At 41.8% G+C, this 20448-nt stretch overlaps 1 protein-coding gene across 41 annotated transcripts in view; it reads right to left on the bottom strand.

The window, feature by feature from the left end:
- Positions 1-20160, bottom strand: part of si:ch211-266g18.10 (microtubule-associated protein futsch) — a 176543-nt gene extending 156383 nt beyond the window's left edge. For all 41 annotated transcript variants that reach the window (XR_006658183.1, XR_006658182.1, XR_006658184.1 and 38 more), the window contains exons 1-10: positions 19756-20160; positions 10549-10758; positions 10314-10397; positions 10132-10224; positions 3657-3800; positions 3430-3528; positions 3218-3337; positions 2581-2700; positions 1637-1687; positions 1466-1492 (exon numbers count right to left, since the gene is read on the bottom strand). Coding sequence is in view for 36 of the 41 variants with exons in the window: in XM_041848386.1 (XP_041704320.1) it covers positions 1466-1492; positions 1637-1687; positions 2581-2700; positions 3218-3337; positions 3430-3528; positions 3657-3800; positions 10132-10224; positions 10314-10397; positions 10549-10758; positions 19756-19777 (970 nt within the window). In the remaining 5 variants the exon portion in view is untranslated. The remainder of the gene's footprint in view (positions 1-1465; positions 1493-1636; positions 1688-2580; positions 2701-3217; positions 3338-3429; positions 3529-3656; positions 3801-10131; positions 10225-10313; positions 10398-10548; positions 10759-19755) is intronic.
- Between the last annotated feature and the right edge of the window lie 288 nt (positions 20161-20448).

Raw genomic sequence — 20448 nt, 5'->3', positions numbered from 1 at the left:
TTACCAGTTTCCCAGTCCCTGAGTTATTTCTGTATATCATTTTCAATACATTTGCTGAAATGACTAAAAACATGTTTTCACTTTGTCATTATGGGGTATTGTGTGTAGATGGGGGGGAAAAAATATACATTTTGAATTCAGGCTGTAACAAAACAGGGAATAAGTCAAGTTGTATGAATACTTTCTGAAGGCACTGTACAAAATGAGATTATGAAATAGCGAAAAAAAGGTTCATGCCGCAACCCATTTCCATTAAATAATAGTTAATGCTGAAGTGTTTCACAGCAAAGCTCCATTGTGAGAGCATTATTACAACTCAGTAACCAAGTTTCGGTTTCGGTACAATTTTATAAATGCCGAAAGATAATTTGTTCGTTCGACATGGTAGGATATTTTTGTGTCTGTAAAATGTATTATGCGAGAAATGGCGGTGGACATGCCTTTATGCGCAAATATTGATATAATAACCATTGTGTCAAAGTAAACTTGGAGTAATGCGATGATATGGTGTGTGGTCCTCCTCCCACTACGACTCGGGAAACCATACTGTTTATTAGGCTACAGATGATACAAGTTATGATGAAATTCACAGGGTGGTGAATGTGCACTGTGATGTTGATATGCCTTTCCAATAAATATCGAGGGTCTTATTTTGGTGACATGCTTGACTGCTGTTTGACAAATATTCTCGCTCTTATCCATAATAATCTCATCATGTAGACTATACCCGCACAGCCTGCCCGCACTGTATCTGCGGGCTGTTGGCTAGAGTGCACGTGCCAAGACAACAGTAGGAACATTTGCTATTCAATGCAAACGTTTGTGAAAAAGCTATCGGTATAGTTGAAAATGCAATGGAAACATATTGAACTTTAGATTTTTATTTGGTACATGAAAACTTAAGTGAAAGTACATTTTGTATGCACTACATCACACTGATTTTTTTTCTTATGCGGATTCTCGAGTATTGGCTTGAAAATCTGTCGCAATTGGGTGGAAAACTAGCTAGTGTCAGAATGTTACAAATACACATATTGCAAGGCAACAATGATTAGTACAGGCAGCCACACCTTTGCACACTGAATGAGATTGGCTGATTTTAACATGGGAGTCCGAGATTTGTCCATAGTGATTAACATTTTCAAATTGTCTCAACTATGATGGATGATACAGACCAAAAATATTCTGTAGATAATTTTGTAGTGTTGAAAATCTTGTAATTGATCACAATCTGTATGTGACAACCTCAGTCACCCCTTATCACATATAATACAACTAGATTTACACAACCCAACAAACAAAACAAAAACATTTCAAGTCATCAAAAGACCACAACACCACATGAAAGCAGAATTCCATAGCCAGATCTAATGCATTGACAATTGATGAAACTCTACATTTGTTGCTGTATTCACATCATCCTTTGGTAGTGGTGACAATTGGTGTACGAACGATTGTTACGTACCTTTTTCCAGGGGTGGCAAAAACTCTCCTAGGATTGGAAATAGGAAAAACATTGATTTGAATGAAAATCTATTGATGAAATGAAAGAGAAGAGATCATCAAACAACCACAATAAATCAAACAATCTAAGAGAGTTTAACAATAATTAACTGAGAAATTAACAAAAACCAACCTTTCTTCCTTATCACATGCATCACAGATGCTGGTGTAGTACTATGTTCATCTACACCCCAAAAGAAAACAGACATGTGGGAGTCAAGACTTGAAATATCTTGAAACGTACGTGTAATTCCTAATTTCATATGTGAAAATCATCTGCTTATGTCAAGAGATTTGCATACATTTGAGTTACTTGAGCAGATAAGTAAAGTGTACAAAATATTAGGAACACCTTTTGCCCTCAGAACAGCCTAAATTCGTCAGGGCATGGACTCTACAAGGTGTCGAAAGCGTTCCACAGGGATGCTGGCCCATGTTGACTCCAATGCTTCCCACAGTTGTGTCAAGTTGGCTGGATGTCCTTTGGGTGGTGGACCATTCTTGATACACATGGGAAACTGTTGAGCGTGAAAACCCAGCAGCGTTGCAGTTCTTGACACACTCAAACCGGTGCGCCTGGCACCTACTACCATATCCCGTTCAAAGGCACTTATATTTTGTCTTGCCTATTCACCCTCTGAATGGCACACATACACAATCCATGTCTCAATTGTCTCAAGGCTTAAAAATCATTTTTTAACCTGTCTCCTCCCCTTCATCTACACTGATTGAAGTGGATTTAACAGGTGACATTAATAAGGGATCATAGCTTTCATCTGGATTCATCTGGTCAGTCTATGTCATGGAAAGAGTTCCTAATGTTTTGTACACTGTGTATAGCCAGAACAGTATCATGAATGAGATGTACGTTATTGATGTCAGGTCCAACATTATTGGCAACCTTGATAAAGATGAGCAAAAAAGGCTGAATAAAATAAATAATACAAATACTGAGCAATCTTTATCAATGGTGCCAATCATGTTGGACCTGACTGTATGTCATATGTCACATTATCTATTTCCCGTTATTGTTCCTATGTCATAGAATGCATATGATGGTCACACAACCAGGTATACCTTTATCATCCATAAGCATGTTGGACAGATAATCCATGAACATGTTTTTCCCATCTGCAATCTCAAGCACTGCATCTGTGACCACTTTCATAGGTTCAAAGTTAATCCCAGGAATGACCCCTAAAGATACAAAAAGACCATTAGCTGGTGCTGTTCCATTAGGATATGAAAAGAATAATCGGAATGAAAGAACTGGATTAAAAAAGGACGGAAATAAAAAAATCCAGCTATTATCAAATTCAGTGGCAGTCTTGTTTTCCCAGACACAACCTGAACCAAGAATGGCTAGAGGCAAGGCTTGTTCAATTGTAATTTCAAAGACATTACATACAGCACCACAGCTTCACAGCAATTTAATAAGCAAATTCATACATTATTTTTACTGTCCCCTGAAAATACCCTCTAATACAGGGGTGTCAAACTCATTCCACGGAGGGCTGAGTGTCTGCAGGTTTTTCCTTTCAATTAAGACCTATACAACCAGGTGAGGGGAGTTCCTTACTAATGAGTGACCTTAATTCATCAATCAAGTACAAGGGTGGAGTGAAAACCCACAGACACCGGGCCCTCCGTGGAATGAGTTTGACACATGCTCCAATACAAGCTACTTGCTAAGCTTGTTACTATTTATAAGTACCTTGATCGCCTATCAGCAAGTTGGAGACATAGTCCACAAGCATGTTCTTCTGCTCAATGACAATCCCAAACATTCTTCTGAGAACCAGAATGGGATCGACGTTCACTTCTTGAGGGATACCTGTTCATAAGAGAGGTGAACTGTAAAGTCTGATAGTCCATGCATTGATTTTAACTATTTTTCAGTAAATTGATCTCTATAGAAGTGTATACCTGGCAGCAGGTCCCATATGTAAGTTCCAGTAGAACTTGTACAGTCAGTGATAACATGCACTACTTCTACGGCATTGATGCTCACTGCATGGAGAAGGTCTGAGCATAGAAGAAAATATGGAGAGCTCATCACATGTATTAAGGACATTTACTTTTTATCCATACCAACAAAGAAATAACAGATTATTTATAGAAAAAATTGTTGTGTAATAATCATGTGGACATACCTTGCAGGATATCCAATATGGCATCCAACAGAACACAGAGTGTGCCTTGTATGTAACCCACGACTCCACATATAGAGTTATTGGTGACATTAAACAGACCTCTGCCAATAATCACCGGGTCAACGTAGCTCAGGTAAAAGTTTCCTGAGAAAATAAACATTTTCAAACATTTACATTAAAATATGTTCATATTGTCATGACTCTCATGTGATGGTTTCACATGAGAAGCCCAAGATCGGTATACAGAGAAGCAACAGTCTACAGAACAAATGAGAGATTGTTGGGGGGGTGGTTATGACCCCTCGCTCCAAATCATACATGGTTTGCTAGTATTGGCGATCTGAATATCTCTCTATTACAGGGACAGATTGCCGCCCAAAACTCTAAACGACCATAGGTGGACACTGGAACAGTATATTTCAACATCTGAATGTTGGGAGTGATGAAAGAGAGAATTTGGAAAATGAATGTCTATTTTGGGATGTCATTAAAACTTTTATAAAAATGTTATAACCAAAACATTGTAACGTGAGGAGCTTTCATACTGTGCATTTCAAGTTCGCATCCATTATAATGTGTAGGAAATATCCAGAAGAAAGACAATCTTTTTTATAAAGATAGGAAGATGATTTTGGTTCTTTAAACGAAATCATAGTGTTCAGAATACTTTGCCCCAGTAACTAGCCACGCCCACGGGAGCTCAGAAAGAGTGTCCACATGACGTAAACGCCGTCTTTACCAGAGTGCATAAAAGATTGAGTTAAGAATGAACAAACCAGACCAGCCGATATGCAGCGCGAGCTGAATGTGGCAAAGTGGATTAAACGCTACAGACCAGGAAGACAGACCTCAAGCTACAGCGAGGTCCATATTGGTCCCGACCCTGAAAATCAACACGAGGTGAAGACGACAAAGTTGCCTCCACTAACAATCAATGTTATGGTTGAGTAGCTGTTCTAAGTACTGTATCTAAGAAAGTGGGACCGTCCTGTTACTCTCTTCAAACCGTTGTCTACTACACTGCTCTCATCACCCCACAGGTGATCATCGACACAGCTGAATAGCCGTCCTCAGAAGACCACTTCCAGAATGAGTGAAAGTAAACAGACAACGAAGAAGGACATTGTGACCTCTTGTGGACAATCAGAGCCTTACATCTAAAGCTCATCCGAAGGAGAAGGCCCAATCGACCCCTTTCCACGAAGGCCTGGGTCCAACAGAGATACACGACGAAGACCTCCAACACGTAAATACATGCATTACTTCTTACCAAACGGGCGGCAGTTCGGGGCAAGGTATTAGATTTACTGTGAGTGTAGTTCCATGTCTTTCCAAGTGTTTTCTCTCTTGCTCTCTCTTTAACTCGCCATCTGTTGTAACCAGTGTCATATTGTGTTAGTCTGCTAGGGACCCGTTTTCATTGTATTAAGTTCTAATCCCTAACCTGTATGTGTTTGTATTATCATTTTAATTACTTACATTGCACAGCACTTGACATGTAGAACGTGTAGATTATGTACCTTCGGTGGAACTGCAGTAAAAATCACAAAGCCTATACATCTGCTATTTGTTCTACCATTGTTGTGCACTTAGGGGAAGTGACGAGCTCTACAGCAGAGTCTCAGCACTTAATCGCTGGTTGAAAACTGTTTTCTGCCCCTCCCAAAAGATAACATTTGTGGATAATTGGCCCTCTTTCTGGGACTCACCCACAAACAGGACCAAGCCTGACCTGCTGAGGAGTGACGGACTCCATCCTAGCTGGAGGGGTGCTCTCCTCTTATCTACCAACATAGATAGGGCTCTAACTCCTCTAGCCCCACAGTGAAATAGGGTGCAGGCCAGGCAGCAGGCTGTTAGCCAACCTGCCAGCTTAGTGGAGTCTGCCAATAGCACAGTCAGTGTAGTCAGCTCAGCCATACCCATTGAGACTGTGTCTGTGCCTCGACCTAGGTTGGGCAAAACTAAACATGGCGGTGTTCACCCTAGCAATCTTATTAGGATAAAGACCTCCTCCATTCCTGCCATTATTGAAAGAGATCGTGATACCTCACATCTCAAAATAGGGTTACTTAATGTTAGATCCCTCACTTCAAAGGCAGTCATAGTCAATGAACTAATCACTGATCATAATCTCGATGTGATTGGCCTGACTGAAACATGGCTTAAGCCTGATGAATTTGCTGTGTTAAATGAGGCCTCACCTCCTGGTTACACTAGTGACCATATTCCCCGTGCATCCCGCAAAGGCGGAGGTGTTGCTAACATTTACGATAGCAAATTTCAATTCTACAAAAAAAAAATGGCGTTTTCATCTTTTGAGCTTCTAGTCATGAAATCTATGCAGCCTACTCAATCACTTTTTATAGCTACTGTTTACAGGCCTCCTGGGCCATATACAGCGTTCCTCTCTGAGTTTCCTGAATTCCTATCAGACCTTGTAGTCATAGCAGATCATATTCTAATTTTTGGTGATTTTAATATTCACATGGAGAAGTCCACAGACCCACTCCAAAAGTCTTTCGGAGCCATTATCGACTCAGTGGGTTTTGTCCAACATGTCTCTGGACCTACTCACTGCCACAGTCATACTCTGGACCTAGTTTTGTCCCATGGAATAAATGTTGTAGATCTTAATGTTTTTCCACAAAATCCTGGACTATCGGACCACCATTTTATTACATTTGCAATCGCAACAAATAATCTGCTCAGACCCCAACCAAGGAGCATCAAAAGTCGTGCTATAAATTCTCAAACAACACAAAAATTCATTGATGCCCTTCCAGACTCCTTCTGCCTACCCAAGGACGTCAGAGGACAAAAATCAGTTAACCACTTAACTGAGGAACTCAATTTAACCTTGCGCAATACCCTAGATGCAGTTGCACCCCTAAAAACGAAAAACATTTGTCATAAGAAACTAGCTCCCTGGTATACAGAAAATACCCGAGCTTTGAAGCAAGCTTCCAGGAAATTGGAACGGAAATGGCGCCACACCAAACTGGAAGTCTTCCGACTAGCTTGGAAAGACAGTACCGTGCAGTACCGAAGAGCCCTCACTGCTGCTCGATCATCCTACTTTTCCAACTTAATTGAGGAAAATAAGAACAATCCAAAATTTATTTTTGATACTGTTGCAAAGCTAACTAAAAAGCAGCATTCCCCAAGAGAGGATGGCTTTCACTTCAGCAGTGATAAATTCATGAACTTCTTTGAGGAAAAGATCATGACCATTAGAAAGCAAATTACGGACTCCTCTTTGAATCTGCGTATTCCTCCAGGGCTTAGCTGTCCTGGATCTGCACAGACTCTGCGAGGGCCTGGGATCGGGAGAGACACTTAAGTGTTTTAGTACTATATCTCTTGACACAATGATGAAAATAATCATGGCCTCTAAACCTTCAAGCTGCATACTGGATCCTATTCCTACTAAACTGCTGAAGGAGCTGCTTCCCTGTGCTTGGCCCTCCTATGTTGAACATAATAAACAGCTCTCTATCCACCGGATGTGTACCAAACTCACTAAAAGTGGCAGTGATAAAGCCTCTCTTGAAAAAGCCAAACCTTGACCCGGAAAATATAAAAAACTATCGGCCTATATCGAATCTTCCATTCCTCTCAAAAATTTTAGAAAAAGCTGTTGCGCAGCAACTCACTGCCTTTCTGAAGACAAACAATGTATACGAAATGCTTCAGTCTGGTTTTAGACCCCATCATAGCACTGAGACTGCACTTGTGAAGGTGGTAAATGACCTTTTAATGGCGTCAGACCGAGGCTCTGCATCTGTCCTCGTGCTACTAGACCTTAGTGCTGCCTTTGACACCATCGATCACCACATTCTTTTGGAGAGACTGGAAACCCAAATTGGTCTACACGGACAAGTTCTGGCCTGGTTTAGATCCTACCTGTCGGAAAGATATCAGTTTGTCTCTGTGAATGGTCTGTCCTCCGACAAATCAACTGTACATTTCGGTGTTCCTCAAGGTTCCGTTTAGGACCACTATTGTTTTCACTATATATTTTACCTCTTGGGGATGTTATTCGAAAACATAATGTTAACTTTCACTGCTATGCGGATGACACACAGCTGTACATTTCAATGAAACATGGTGAAGCCCCCAAAATTGCCCTCGCTAGAAGCCTGTGTTTCAGACATAAGGAAGTGGATGGCTGAAAACTTTTTACTTTTAAACTCGGACAAAACAGAGATGCTTGTTCTAGGTCCCAAGAAACAAAGAGATCTTCTGTTAAATCTGACAATTCATCTAGATGGTTGTAAAGTCGTCTCAAATAAAACTGTGAAGGATCTCGGTGTTACTCTTGACCCTGATCTCTCTTTTGACGAACATATCAAGACTGTTTCAAGGACAGCTTTTTTCCATCTACGTAACATTGCAAAAATCAGAAATTTTCTGTCCAAAAAATGATGCAGAAAAAATTAATCCATGCATTTGTTACTTCTAGGTTAGACTACTGCAATGCTCTATTTTCCGGCTACCCGGATAAAGCACTAAATAAACTTCAGTTAGTGCTAAATACGGCTGCTAGAATCCTGACTAGAACCAAGAAATTTGATCATATTACTCCAGTGCTAGCTTCCCTACACTGGCTTCCTGTTAAGGCAAGGGCTGATTTCAAGGTTTTACTGTTAACCTATAAAGCGTTACATGGGCTTGCTCCTACCTATCTTTCCGAGTTGGTCCTGCCGTACATACCAATACGTACGCTACGGTCACAAGACGCAGGCCTCCTAATTGTCCCTAGAATTTCTAAGCAAACAGCGGGAGGCAGGGCTTTCTCCTATAGATCTCCATTTTTATGGAACAGTCTGCCTACCCATGTGAGAGACGCAGACTCGGTCTCAACCTTTAAGTCTTTACTGAAGACTTATCTCTTCAGTAGGTCATATGATTGAGTGTAGTCTGGCCCAGGAGTGTGAAGGTGAACGGAAAGGCTGGAGCAACGAACAGCCCTTGCTGTCTCTGCCGGGCCGGTTCCCCTCTCCACTGGGGTTCTCTGCCTCTAACCCTGTTGCAGGGGCTGAGTCACTGGCTTGCTGGTGCTCTTTCATGCCGTCCCTGGGAGGGGTGCGTCACTTGAGTGGGTTGAGTTACTGACGTGATCTTCCTGTCTGGGTTGGCGCCCCCCCTTGGTTTGTGCTGTGGTGGAGACCTCTGTGGGCTATACTCGGCCTTGTCTCAGGATTGTAAGTTGGTGGTTGGGGATATCCCTCTAGTGGTGCGGGGGCTGTGCTTTGGCGGAGTGGGTGGGGTTATATCCTTCCTGTTTGGCCCTGTCCGGGGTTTCTTCGGATGGGGCCACAGTGTCTCCGGACCGCTCCTGTCTCAGCCTCCAGTATTTATGCTGCAGTAGTTTATGTGTCGGGGGCTGGGGTTAGTTGGTTATACCTGGAGTACTTCTCCTGTCTTATCCAGTGTCCTGTGTGAATTTAAGTATGCTCTCTCTAATTCTCTCGTTCTCTCTTTCTCTCTGAGAACCTGAGCCCTAGGACCATACGTCAGGACTACCGGGCATGATGACACCTTGCTGTCCCCAGTCCGCCTGGCCTTGCTGCTATTCCAGTTTCAACTGTTCTGCCTGCGGCTACGAAACCCCTACCTGTCCCAGACCTGCTGTTTTCAACTCTTTAATGATCGGCTATGAAAAGCCAACTGAGAGACCTGAGCCCTAGGACCATACGTCGGGACTACCGGCCGTGGTGACTCCTTGCTGTCCCCAGTCCGCCTGGCCTTGCTGCTATTCCAGTTTCAACTGTTCTGCCTGCGGTTATGGAACCCCTACCTGTCCCAGACCTGCTGTTTTCAACTCTTAATGATCGGCTATGAAAAGCCAACTGAGATTTATTCCTGATTATTATTTGACCATGCTTGTCACTTATGAACATTTTTGAACATCTTGGCATGGTTCTGTTATAATCTCCACCCGGCACAGCCAGAAGAGGACTGGCCACCCCTCATAGCCTGGTTCCTCTCTAGGTTTCTTCCTAGGCTTTCGCCTTTCTAGGGAGTTTTTCCTAGCCACCGTGCTTCTACACCTGCATTACTAGCTGTTTGGGGTTTTAGGCTGGGTTTCTGTACAGCACTTCGAGATATTAGCTGATGTAAGAAGGGCTATATAAAATAAAATTGATTGAAAATTGATTGTTGTGCAACTTTTCTATTAGCATTTTTAATGATTGAACATGGAATATAATGTTGGAATCAAATACAGATTTTCAGAACAGTTGTGTTTTTGTGATGCATTTCCGTGATAGGAAAGCCAACTACTAATCAAGATTGCAGTGCAAAGTCAAGTACAGTGCAATGTCATTAATCTGTGTTGGTTTGAATCCCGGCCTAACATTCATTAACATAAGGAAACAAAAAAACTAATGTAACCCCCCCCAAAAAAAAACAATTAAAAAAATATTTCAAGAACACAAGACCGCTTTAACAACATTGGGCATCCTTATACCGTCATCATCAGAGAGGTAGTCCACAAATAAATCTTTCACATCTTTGACAGCATTCATGGGGTCCAGACTCAAATGAGGAGCAAATGCACATTCTGAGGACATAGTAAGAAAATGTATATTACTTTACAGTTTTTCAATTGGACAGGATTCTGCATAAAATGATTACAAGATATATAGCTACCTTGCGCCTCATAGAACATGTTGGACATTCCCTCTACAGCATCATTAACAGCTTTCATGGGATCCAAAACTACGTCTTGAATGTCTGCGAAAAGCATTGCGACAAACATTGGGAATTAGGGTTAGGGTTTCGACAATAACTTAAATATTGTTTAACATGAAATACGTTGAAATATTATCAAAGTAATGGACTCCATAAGACTTAATAAATGTAATAGAAAGATAAATAGACTTACCAGTGACCCCTTTATATTCTACAACGTCAAACATCATGAAGCCTGCAGTAATCCAGGAGAGGAGAAGGCTGATAGTCACCACTAACTCTACAGAAAAGGTCAGTTTCTTGAGCATTCCAAACCCTTGGGCCTTAGGAGGGGGTGATGGGGGCACCACATTCCCATTCAGCCCATCGGCTACAGCAGCTGAGATGGACTCCACAGCTGCACCTGGAAACATGAGAAAGCTTTAAATTGCTGCCAGTAGTGCATGATAGTCATACTTACTCTATACTAGTGATTAATGTAAATGTAAATGTAATTAATCTTAGGCTGACCGAGGAGGAGCAATACAGCAAATCAGGTAGCTATTATGCAAGTGCTATTTCCTATTATAGTAGTGATATCTTTAAATATGCCACAAAGCTTTGAATATGGATGTGTCCTGTTAAGTGCACAGCAGTATAATTGTTTTCAATACCCAATTAACACAAATAAATACAACACAAATAGTTTGACATTCAATAGGTTATTTACTGGCCTCTAAACTGATAAACCCTCAGGTATTTTTGATACCCTTATTATACACTGTAAATTGAAAAATGCTACTTGTAATATCCCTCAGCTGTCATAAGACAGCTTTAGCCACATGTTTGTTGTGGATAATAAGTGTAAGGCCCCATCCAGACAGGGACGGAACTCACTCTGTTATAGTGACTGTACAAAGTTGACTCAGTCAACTGCTGCAGAGGAGGTCAAAGGGAGGTGGATGTAGTGGATGGCTTTTAGCATTACCTATTCAAGGGCGGCACCAGAACCTGATGGACGGGCATTTGATTTCCATATGGGAGCATGTTTTTTTTCATGGTTGGTAAAGCCATAACTTAACTGTAAAAATGTATTACCAACTCATCTTTGGTATGTCTATCAGTTTTGCACATCTGGATTTGGGGATTTTCTCCCATTCTTCCTTGCAGATTCTCAATCTCTGTTAAATTAGATGGCGCGTGGTGAACATCAAAGTCTTTCCACAGATTTTCAATGGGATTCAAGTCTGGGCTTTGGCTGGGCGACTCGTTGACTTTCACATTCTTTTTCTGAAGCCATTCCGGCGTTGCTTTAGCTGTATGCTTGGGGTCATTGTCCTGTTGGAACGTGAATCTTCGCCCCAGTCTAAGGTCGTTTGGACTCTGAAGCAGGTTCTCATAAAGGATTAGCCTGTATTTGGCTACATTCATTGTTCCCTCTATTCTTACCAGTCTCCCTGCCACTGAAAAGTATCCCCATAGCATGATGCTGCCATCACCATACTTCACGGTAGGGATGGTGTTAGATGGGTGATGAACTGTGCCTGGTTTTCTCCAGATATAGTGCATTGCATTCAGACCAAAGAGTAAAATGTTTCTCATCAGACCACATACTATTTTGCCTTATGATCTCAGTCTTTCACATATATTTTTGCAAATTCCAGGGGTGCTGTCATGTGCCTTTTTCTCAGGAGTGGCTTCCATCTGGCCACTCTCCCATAAAGCCCAGATTGGTGAGGGTGCTGTAGAGACGTTGTCCTTCTGGCAGGTTCTCCCATCTCAGCCAAGGAACTCTGTAGTTCTGTCAGAGGGGTTCTTTGTCACCTCCCTGACCAAGGTCCTTCTTGCCCGGTTACTCAGTTTGGTCGCAAGGCCAGATCTAGGCAGAATCTGGGTAGTTAAATATTTATTTCCAATTCCCAATGATGGAGACCACTGTGCTTTGGAAACTTTCGACACACTAGAAATTGTTTTAACTTTGTCATTATGGGGTATTGTGTGTAGATGGGTGAGAAAAAACATCTGTTACATCCATACGCACAAACAGTTTATTTCTCTCAAATGATGTGCAAATAAATTGTTTACATCCCTGTTAGTGAGCATTTCTCCTTTGCCAAGATAATCCATCTACCTGACAGGTGTGGTTTATCAAGAAGCTGATTAAACAACATGATAATTACAAAGGTGCACCTTGTGGTCCTCTGTAGCTCAGCTGGTAGAGCACGGCGCTTGGAACGCTAAGGTAGTGGGTTCGATCCCCGGGACCACCCATACACCAAAAAAATAAAATAATGTATGCACGCATGACTGTAAGTCGCTTTGGATAAAAGCGTCTGCTAAATGGCATATTATTATTATTATTATTATTATTATTGTGCTGGGGACAATAAAAGGCCACTCTAAAATGTGCAGTTTTGTCATACAACACAATGCCACAGATGTCTCAAGTTTTGAGGGAGCGTGCAATTGGCACGCTGACTGCAGGAATGTCCACCAGAGCTGTTGCCAGATAATTGAATGTTCATTTCTCTACAATAAGTTGCCTCAAACTTCATTTTAGAGAATTTGGCAGTACGTCCAAACAACCTCACAACCGCAGACCACGTGTAACCACGCCAGCCCAGGACCTCCACATCCGGCTTCTTCACCTACAGGATCATCTGAGACCAACCACCCGGACATCTGATTAAATTGTCGGTTTGCACAACCAAATAATTTCTGCACAAACTGTCTCAGGGAAGCTCATCTGCATGCTCGTTGTCCTCACCTAAAAGGACATTCAACAAGCACAGAACTGACACAAATGACTGATGATTGGCTGAGAGAAATTGATGATAAAAAGATTGTGGGGGCTGTTTTGTTAGACTTCAGTGCAGCTTTTGACATTATCGATCATAGTCTGCTGCTGGAAAAACTTGTGTTATGACTTTACAGCCCCTGCTATAAATAAATAAGGGGCTATAAATAAAATGTAAATGTAAATGCTATAATGTGGATAAAGAGTTACTTGTCTAACAGAACACAGAGGGTGTTCTTTAATGGAAGCTTCTCCAACATAATCCAGGTAGAATCAGGAATTATCCAGGGCAGCTGTCTAGGCCCCTTGCTTTTGTCCATCTTTACTAACGACATGCCACTGGCTTTAAGTAAAGCGGATGACTCAACACTATATATACGTCAGCTACTACAGCAACTGAAATAACTGCAACACTTAACAATGAGTTGCAGTTAGTTTCGGAATAGGTGGCATGGAATAAGTTAGTATTGAATATTTCCAAAACTAAAAACCTTGTTTTTGGGTCAAATTGTTCACTAATCCCTAAACCTCAACTACATCTCGTAATTAATCATGTGGAAATTGAGCAAGTTGAGGTGACTAAACTGCTTGGAGTAACCCTGGATTGTAGACTGTCATGGTAAAAGCATATTGATACAACAGTAGCTAAGATGGGGAAAAGTATGTCCATAATTAAGCGCTGCTCTGCCTTCTTAACAAAACTATCAACAAGGCAGGTCCTACAGGCCCTAGTTTTGTCGCACCTAGACTGCTGTTCAAAGAGGGACTTGGGAAAATTGCAGTTGGCTCAGAACAGGGCAGCACGGCTGGCCCTTAAAAGTACACTGAGAGCTAACATTGATGACATGCATGTCAGTCTCTCCTGGCTCAGAGTGGAAGAGAGATTGTCTTCATCAAAACTTGTTTTTTTTAGATGTGTCAAAGAGCTGAATGTACCGAGCTGTCTGTTTGGAATACTGGCACACAGCTCGGTCACCCATGCATACCCCACAATACATGCCACCAGAGGTCTCTTTACAGTCCCCAAGTCCAGAACGGACTATGGGGGGCGCACAGTACTACATAGAGCCATGACTACATGGAACTCTATTCCACATCAGGTAAATGATGCAAGAAGTAGAATCAGATTGAAAAAAAAACAATTAAAAATACATATTGTGTAACAGTGGGGACTGTGAAGAGACACACACACAGGTACATACACATGCATATAGACACTCACTCTACACACACGTACACATGGATGTTGTATTGTAAATATGTGTTAGTGGAGTAGTGGCCTGAGGGAACACACTAAATTGGGTAAAGTGTTATGAAATATAATGTCATGTAATATTTTAAATTGTATATAACTGCCTTGATGTTGCAGGTCTGGTGAATGCTGCATCCTCTGGAGTAGAATACCAAGCCCTTCGGTTCTAGTAGACCGTGAGGACGTCTATCCAGTAGCAACCTCTCCCCTGTGCTGCCCTCTTGGCAGCTTTATGGGCCCCGTACGGCTGGTGAGGAATCAGCCCCTTGATTACTCACCAGCCTCAATCAGCCGCAATTAGTCCTGGCCAGAGGACCCGTCGAGACCTGGCAAGTCGAGCAGAGGGAGCCACCGCCGTGTGATGTAGACTCGGTCTGTCACCAGGCCTCAACGAGGTCTCCCCCTGGTGGCTTGTGCGTGGTACGCCACAAGTGTATATACAGTGGGGAGAACAAGTATTTGATACACTGCCGATTTTGCAGGTTTTCCTACTTAAAAAGCATGTAGAGGTCTGTCATTTTTATCATAGGTACACTTCAACTGTGAGAGACGGAATCTAAAACAAAAATCCAGAAAATCACATTGTATGATTTTTAAGTAATTAATTTGCATTTTATTGCATCACATAAGTATTTGATACATCAGAAAAGCAGAACTTAATATTTGGTACAGAAACCTTTGTTTGCAATTACAGAGATCATACATTTCCTGTAGGTCTTGACCAGGTTTGCACACACTGCAGCAGGGATTTTGGCCCACTCCTCCATACAGACCTTCTCCAGATCCTTCAGGTTTCGGGGCTGTCGCTGGGCAATACGGACTTTCAGCTCCCTCCAAAGATTTTCTATTGGGTTCAGGTCTGGAGACTGGCTAGGCCACTCCAGGACCTTGAGATGCTTCTTACGGAGCCACTCCTTAGTTGCCCTGGCTGTGTGTTTCGGGTCGTTGTCATGCTGGAAGACCCAGCCACGACCCATCTTCAATGCTCTTACTGAGGGAAGGAGGTTGTTGGCCAAGATCTCGCGATACATGGCCCCATCCATCCTCCCCTCAATACCGTTCAGTCGTCCTGTCCCCTTTGCAGAAAAGCATCCCCAAAGAATGATGTTTCCACCTCCATGCTTCACGGTTGGGATGGTGTTCTTGGGGTTGTACTCATCCTTCTTCTTCCTCCAAACACGGCGAGGGTAGTTTAGACCACAAAGCTCTATTTTTGTCTCATCAGACCATATGACCATCTCCCATTCCTCCTCTGGATCATCCAGATGGTCATTGGCAAACTTCAGACGGGCCTGGACATGCGCTGGCTTGAGCAGGGGGACCTTGCGTGCGCTGCAGGATTTTAATCCATGACGGCGTAATGTGTTACTAATGGTTTTCTTTGAGACTGTGGTCCCAGCTCTCTTCAGGTCATTGACCAGGTCCTGCCGTGTAGTTCTGGGCTGATCCCTCACCTTCCTCATGATAATTGATGCCCCACGAGGTGAGAACTTGCATGGAGCCCCAGACCGAGGGTGATTGACCGTCATCTTGAACTTCTTCCATTTTCTAATAATTGCACCAACAGTTGTTGCCTTCTCACCAAGCTGCTTGCCTATTGTCCTGTAGCCCATCCCAGCCTTGTACAGGTCTACAATTTTATCCCTGATGTCCTTACACAGCTCTCTGGTCTTGGCCATTGTGGAGAGGTTGGAGTCTGTTTGATTGAGTGTGTGGACAGGTGTCTTTTATACAGGTAACGAGTTCAAACAGGTGCAGTTAATAAAGGTAATGAGTGGAGAACAGGAGGGCTTCTTAAAGAAAAACTAACAGGTCTGTGAGAGCCGGAATTCTTACTGGTTGGTAGGTGATCAAATACTTATGTCATGCAATAAAATGCAAATTAATTACTTAAAAATCATACAATGTGATTTTCTGGATTTTTGTTTTAGATTCCGTCTCTCACAGTTGAAGTGTACCTATGATAAAAATTACAGACCTCTACAAGCTTTTTAAGTAGGAAAATCTGCAAAATCGGCAGTGAATCAAATACTTGTTCTCCCCACTGTACATATCAAACAATGTGTACTAGGCATAAGGTAGGCGAACTCCAACTACAATAAAACTCAGTATTCATCTTTTGTATCTTCTTAATATAAATAAGTGTGCATCATTATTATACAACTCTGTCATATTTTGTCTTAATATTTGCCTTGAAATACCTTTATTAATGATGTTGATGACTTATCCTTCAACTTATTCTTCCACTTATACTGTGTTTTTAAAATACTCCTCCATATACCCAGGGCCGGTTCCAGGCATAAGCGACATAAGCGGTCGCTTAGGGCCCCCGGCCGCTAGGGGGCCACTGACCAAAAAACACAACAAAAAATACTTTTTTGTTTTTACTTAGTCGGGGTCTCAATTTACTGTTCAGTTAGAATAGTAGAATACACAGGTGCAATTTCGAAATTTGGTTGTGCATCATCAGTTTTTATCTTGTTATGTCAGTCACTGACAGTCACTTAATGTCTGCTAACAATTGTTGTATTGGTAAGTTAGTATAGCCAGCTATCTAAACTTGTAGTAATCATGGCCGAATACCGACCGAGCATGCAGGGCATGTGCCCATGGGCCCTGTCCTCCAGGGGGCCCCCAATTATTTTGTTAGTCACTCTCACTCATATCATTAACATGGCATAAATCTTGGCAAAATGTGTAGAATTTCAGGAAATTTGCTTTAAAACGTAAGACATTTCTCAGCACCCCATGGCAAAATGGGTAGAATTGCAGGAAATTAGCTGTAAAATTCAACAACAAAAAATCTCTGCCCCATGGCAAAATGAGTAGAATTGCATGAAATGTGTTAGAAAATTGCTAAGCTTCTCTACGCCCCATGGCAAAATATGTAAAGTTGCAGAAAGCTTGCTTTAAAACTGCAACAAAAAAAAAGATATACTCTTGGAAAAATTTGAAGAACTGCAGGGCGGAAAAATTGTGTTTGTGTGACAAGCTTTCCACCCTATGCCCTAACAGGATCTCCGGACCCCCATTCGACTGTTTATCTCCTCCAATATCTACAACACAATTTCGCCCTTGCGTGTACAGTTTTATTGCTGTGAAGATGCCATCTTCACTAGGACACTATTTCCCCCTTTAAATGTTTTCAATGTGTTATGTGAAATGTATTTGTGTACTGGATCTTGATTTGCCCTTCTATAATCATCTATAATCTACAGCTCCTTCAATTTGTTTGTCAGTTTGGTTCATTGTCTTGTCTAGATAATTGTATGCAGGTGTGTGGGCCACACCCACTAATTGGTTATTGCCCACACCTGATTGTGTTTCTCCTTTAAATGGAGGTTGAGAACAGTTTCAAATGATCTGCATAAAATAAATCCTATTATTAGTAGGTGTATTTATAACCTCTTATGTGTATGGAGGGACAGCCAGCTCTGTCACAATTACACAGATTATATGATATTCCATAGTATGTGTATTTCCATAGTATGCTCTGATGTCATTGCTTTATATTGGCAGTGTAGTGAACTCTACAAGTAGTCCCATGCTGTTCCCAAAGTGTTCCAAGACCCCTTCCAAGTGCTGAATCAACAGTGACCATAGCTGTGTTCGAATACTCATACTAAACACACTAACTGTACTATTTGTGACTTAATTGAGTATGTAGTATGCTTATTGGTCATAGTATGGATATAGGTGGTATGCCAAAAGTTCCCAGATGTCGTACTAAATTCGCCAAAATACGAAGTATACAAGCAGTGGACACTATTTCCGTGCTTTTAGGGCCTTAATGCAATTCTTCAGAAAATGGGCGTGGCTTCACAACGTTTTCAGATTTGAAGAAAATGGCGGAAAATATGCAGCCAAATTCCGACGAGCAGATACAAATGAATTGCTCTAACTAATTATGACAAATGTTGAGCAATGTAATAAAGTGCTGACGTTTCAAATAAGTTACGTTACACGTTATGTTGGCTGACAATTTGTTAGCTACGCTATCCTTACAAACCGCATGGCATTACAGCAGTATGTAGTGGTATGTTAGCTAGTTACCAGTTGGCTACTAATACATCGAACTTGTCAAGCAGTATATTAACTATATGCTATCCAACGTTTATTGACTTGATTATTCACGTCATTCTTAGCTAAGTGGTATAGTTGTTGTGCGTTCTCAATGGACATTGTTAATTCTGGCTATCTACTCCGATTTCAGAGCACTCTCGTCTGAGTGTGCCAGAGCGCAGAATGACTGATGAATTTATGAACGCTGAACACCCGTTGCATATGGCCGGTGTCAGTAAACGTCGGCAAAAAACAACGTACTTAAATTGTTGCCAGCAGCACAGTTACAGTCACCAACACTCTGGATAACATGAAAACAGCCTAACCAGCTCTGCTAGGGTGAGTAAAATGGTCAGAGTGAGGTGTTCTCTCATTTGTGTCTGGAAGTAGCTATCCAACGTTAGCCAGTTAATTTAGGTGCTTGACCGCCGTTGTGAGGTCAGAAGACTCGGCTCAACCCTACTGTGCGCTCTGAACGCTCTGAGAGCGAAACGCTCTGAATTTACGAACTGACAATCTGACAACGCTCTGGATTTACAAACGCCCAGAGCACACTCTGGCACTCCAGATTGAATTCACGAACACACCCAAAATCGTAAAAATGTCTAGCTAGTCATTTGTTATGTTAACAAGCTAGCAAGAGGTTACATAGCAACAGCATCAACTTCCGGTAGACAGGCGAAGCGATAGTACGCTCAACTGAAAGGATACCGTTCATTTACAGTATACTAAAATGAACTAATAGTATATAGTATATACTCATTAAGTATGTAGTATACAGTATGTTAGTATGGGTATTCGAATACAGCTCATGTGTTGCATGATTCACTTCCTCCAATAAAAAAGAAATGATTGATGGTGAATGAATAACTACACACTCAACTGAGCAATACAGCCCTTTTAAATATTGACAGTTGGTGACACTTTTGATACAATGCTAGGTGTCACTGACAAATACTGCGTCACACATTATATTCAAACTAAGTCCTGGAGACTTTCTTTAGCACCCATTGTTAAATATCAACCTTTTTGCTGTGTTACATAAGGTGGAAAAAGACGTTAAATACTATCATAAGATGCTTTAGAGCCTTGAAACCACAGGCATTTCAGTAGTCATGTTACAGGGGCAAAAGTGCTAATACGATATGCAGTATTTTTAGCAATCAACTTTCAACACATTTCCTAAACATGAGACACCAGAGAAACAAAAGTCATCCAAATAGTACATTGCTGTAATGATGCAAACTATGTTTTAGCAAACAATTCTGCTCCACACAAAGTGAACAGGCAGAATGCCTTGAATTACGTACCTTCAGGGGCTGCTTCAGGCATGTTGATGTGAAAACTGAATTTCAAGTATGTCGTTTGGAAAGCTTTTATACAAGAGGTTAGCAATGTCTTTCAAATCCAATTGGAATCCACTGATTAAGGAAATTGCGACCTTATCAATGAAGGTAGTGCCCCTTATTCTTTACCCATATAATCCACAGGTTGAATTTATTGAGAAAAAGCTGGAAATAAAAGTTGACATAAAAAGGTGGTTGGAACTTCAGAGTTGCCCATTTCGAAGCATTGCAGAAAAGGTCTAGGGATGATGGCGAAGGAGAGCAAAACAGGAGTGGGGAAAGCCAAGAATAGGGCAGGGGAGAGACAGCAGATCCCTGCTGAAATGCCCACCCAGTATTATTGGTGCCTCACATGGGTATAGGTCAGAACAGCACGGGGGGCTTCAAGGTAACCTTATCCCCCCCACTGCCTAGTTTATTCTTAGCCAGGGCTCAATGCACCAGCCGCTCTGTCTGGCCTTTTTTGGCTGTTGGGGGTTGTGCTCAGTGGTCTGACGGGGGAGAGCTCAACTGGTAGGGGTATCACACTCAGATGGACTCAGATGTCAGGTTAAGTGACAGCTACTAAGGAAAGGAAAAGACAACACTGCAGCATAAATAGAAGGGAATATCGACATTTGATGCCTTCCCAATAGTCACTCTTTAATTAAATCTGTG

This window comes from Coregonus clupeaformis, unplaced genomic scaffold (assembly GCF_020615455.1).
Source record: "Coregonus clupeaformis isolate EN_2021a unplaced genomic scaffold, ASM2061545v1 scaf0077, whole genome shotgun sequence".
NCBI lineage: Eukaryota > Metazoa > Chordata > Actinopteri > Salmoniformes > Salmonidae > Coregonus > Coregonus clupeaformis.
Note: the sequence above shows the minus strand (reverse complement) of the source record. Positions and strands in the feature narration are given on the sequence as shown.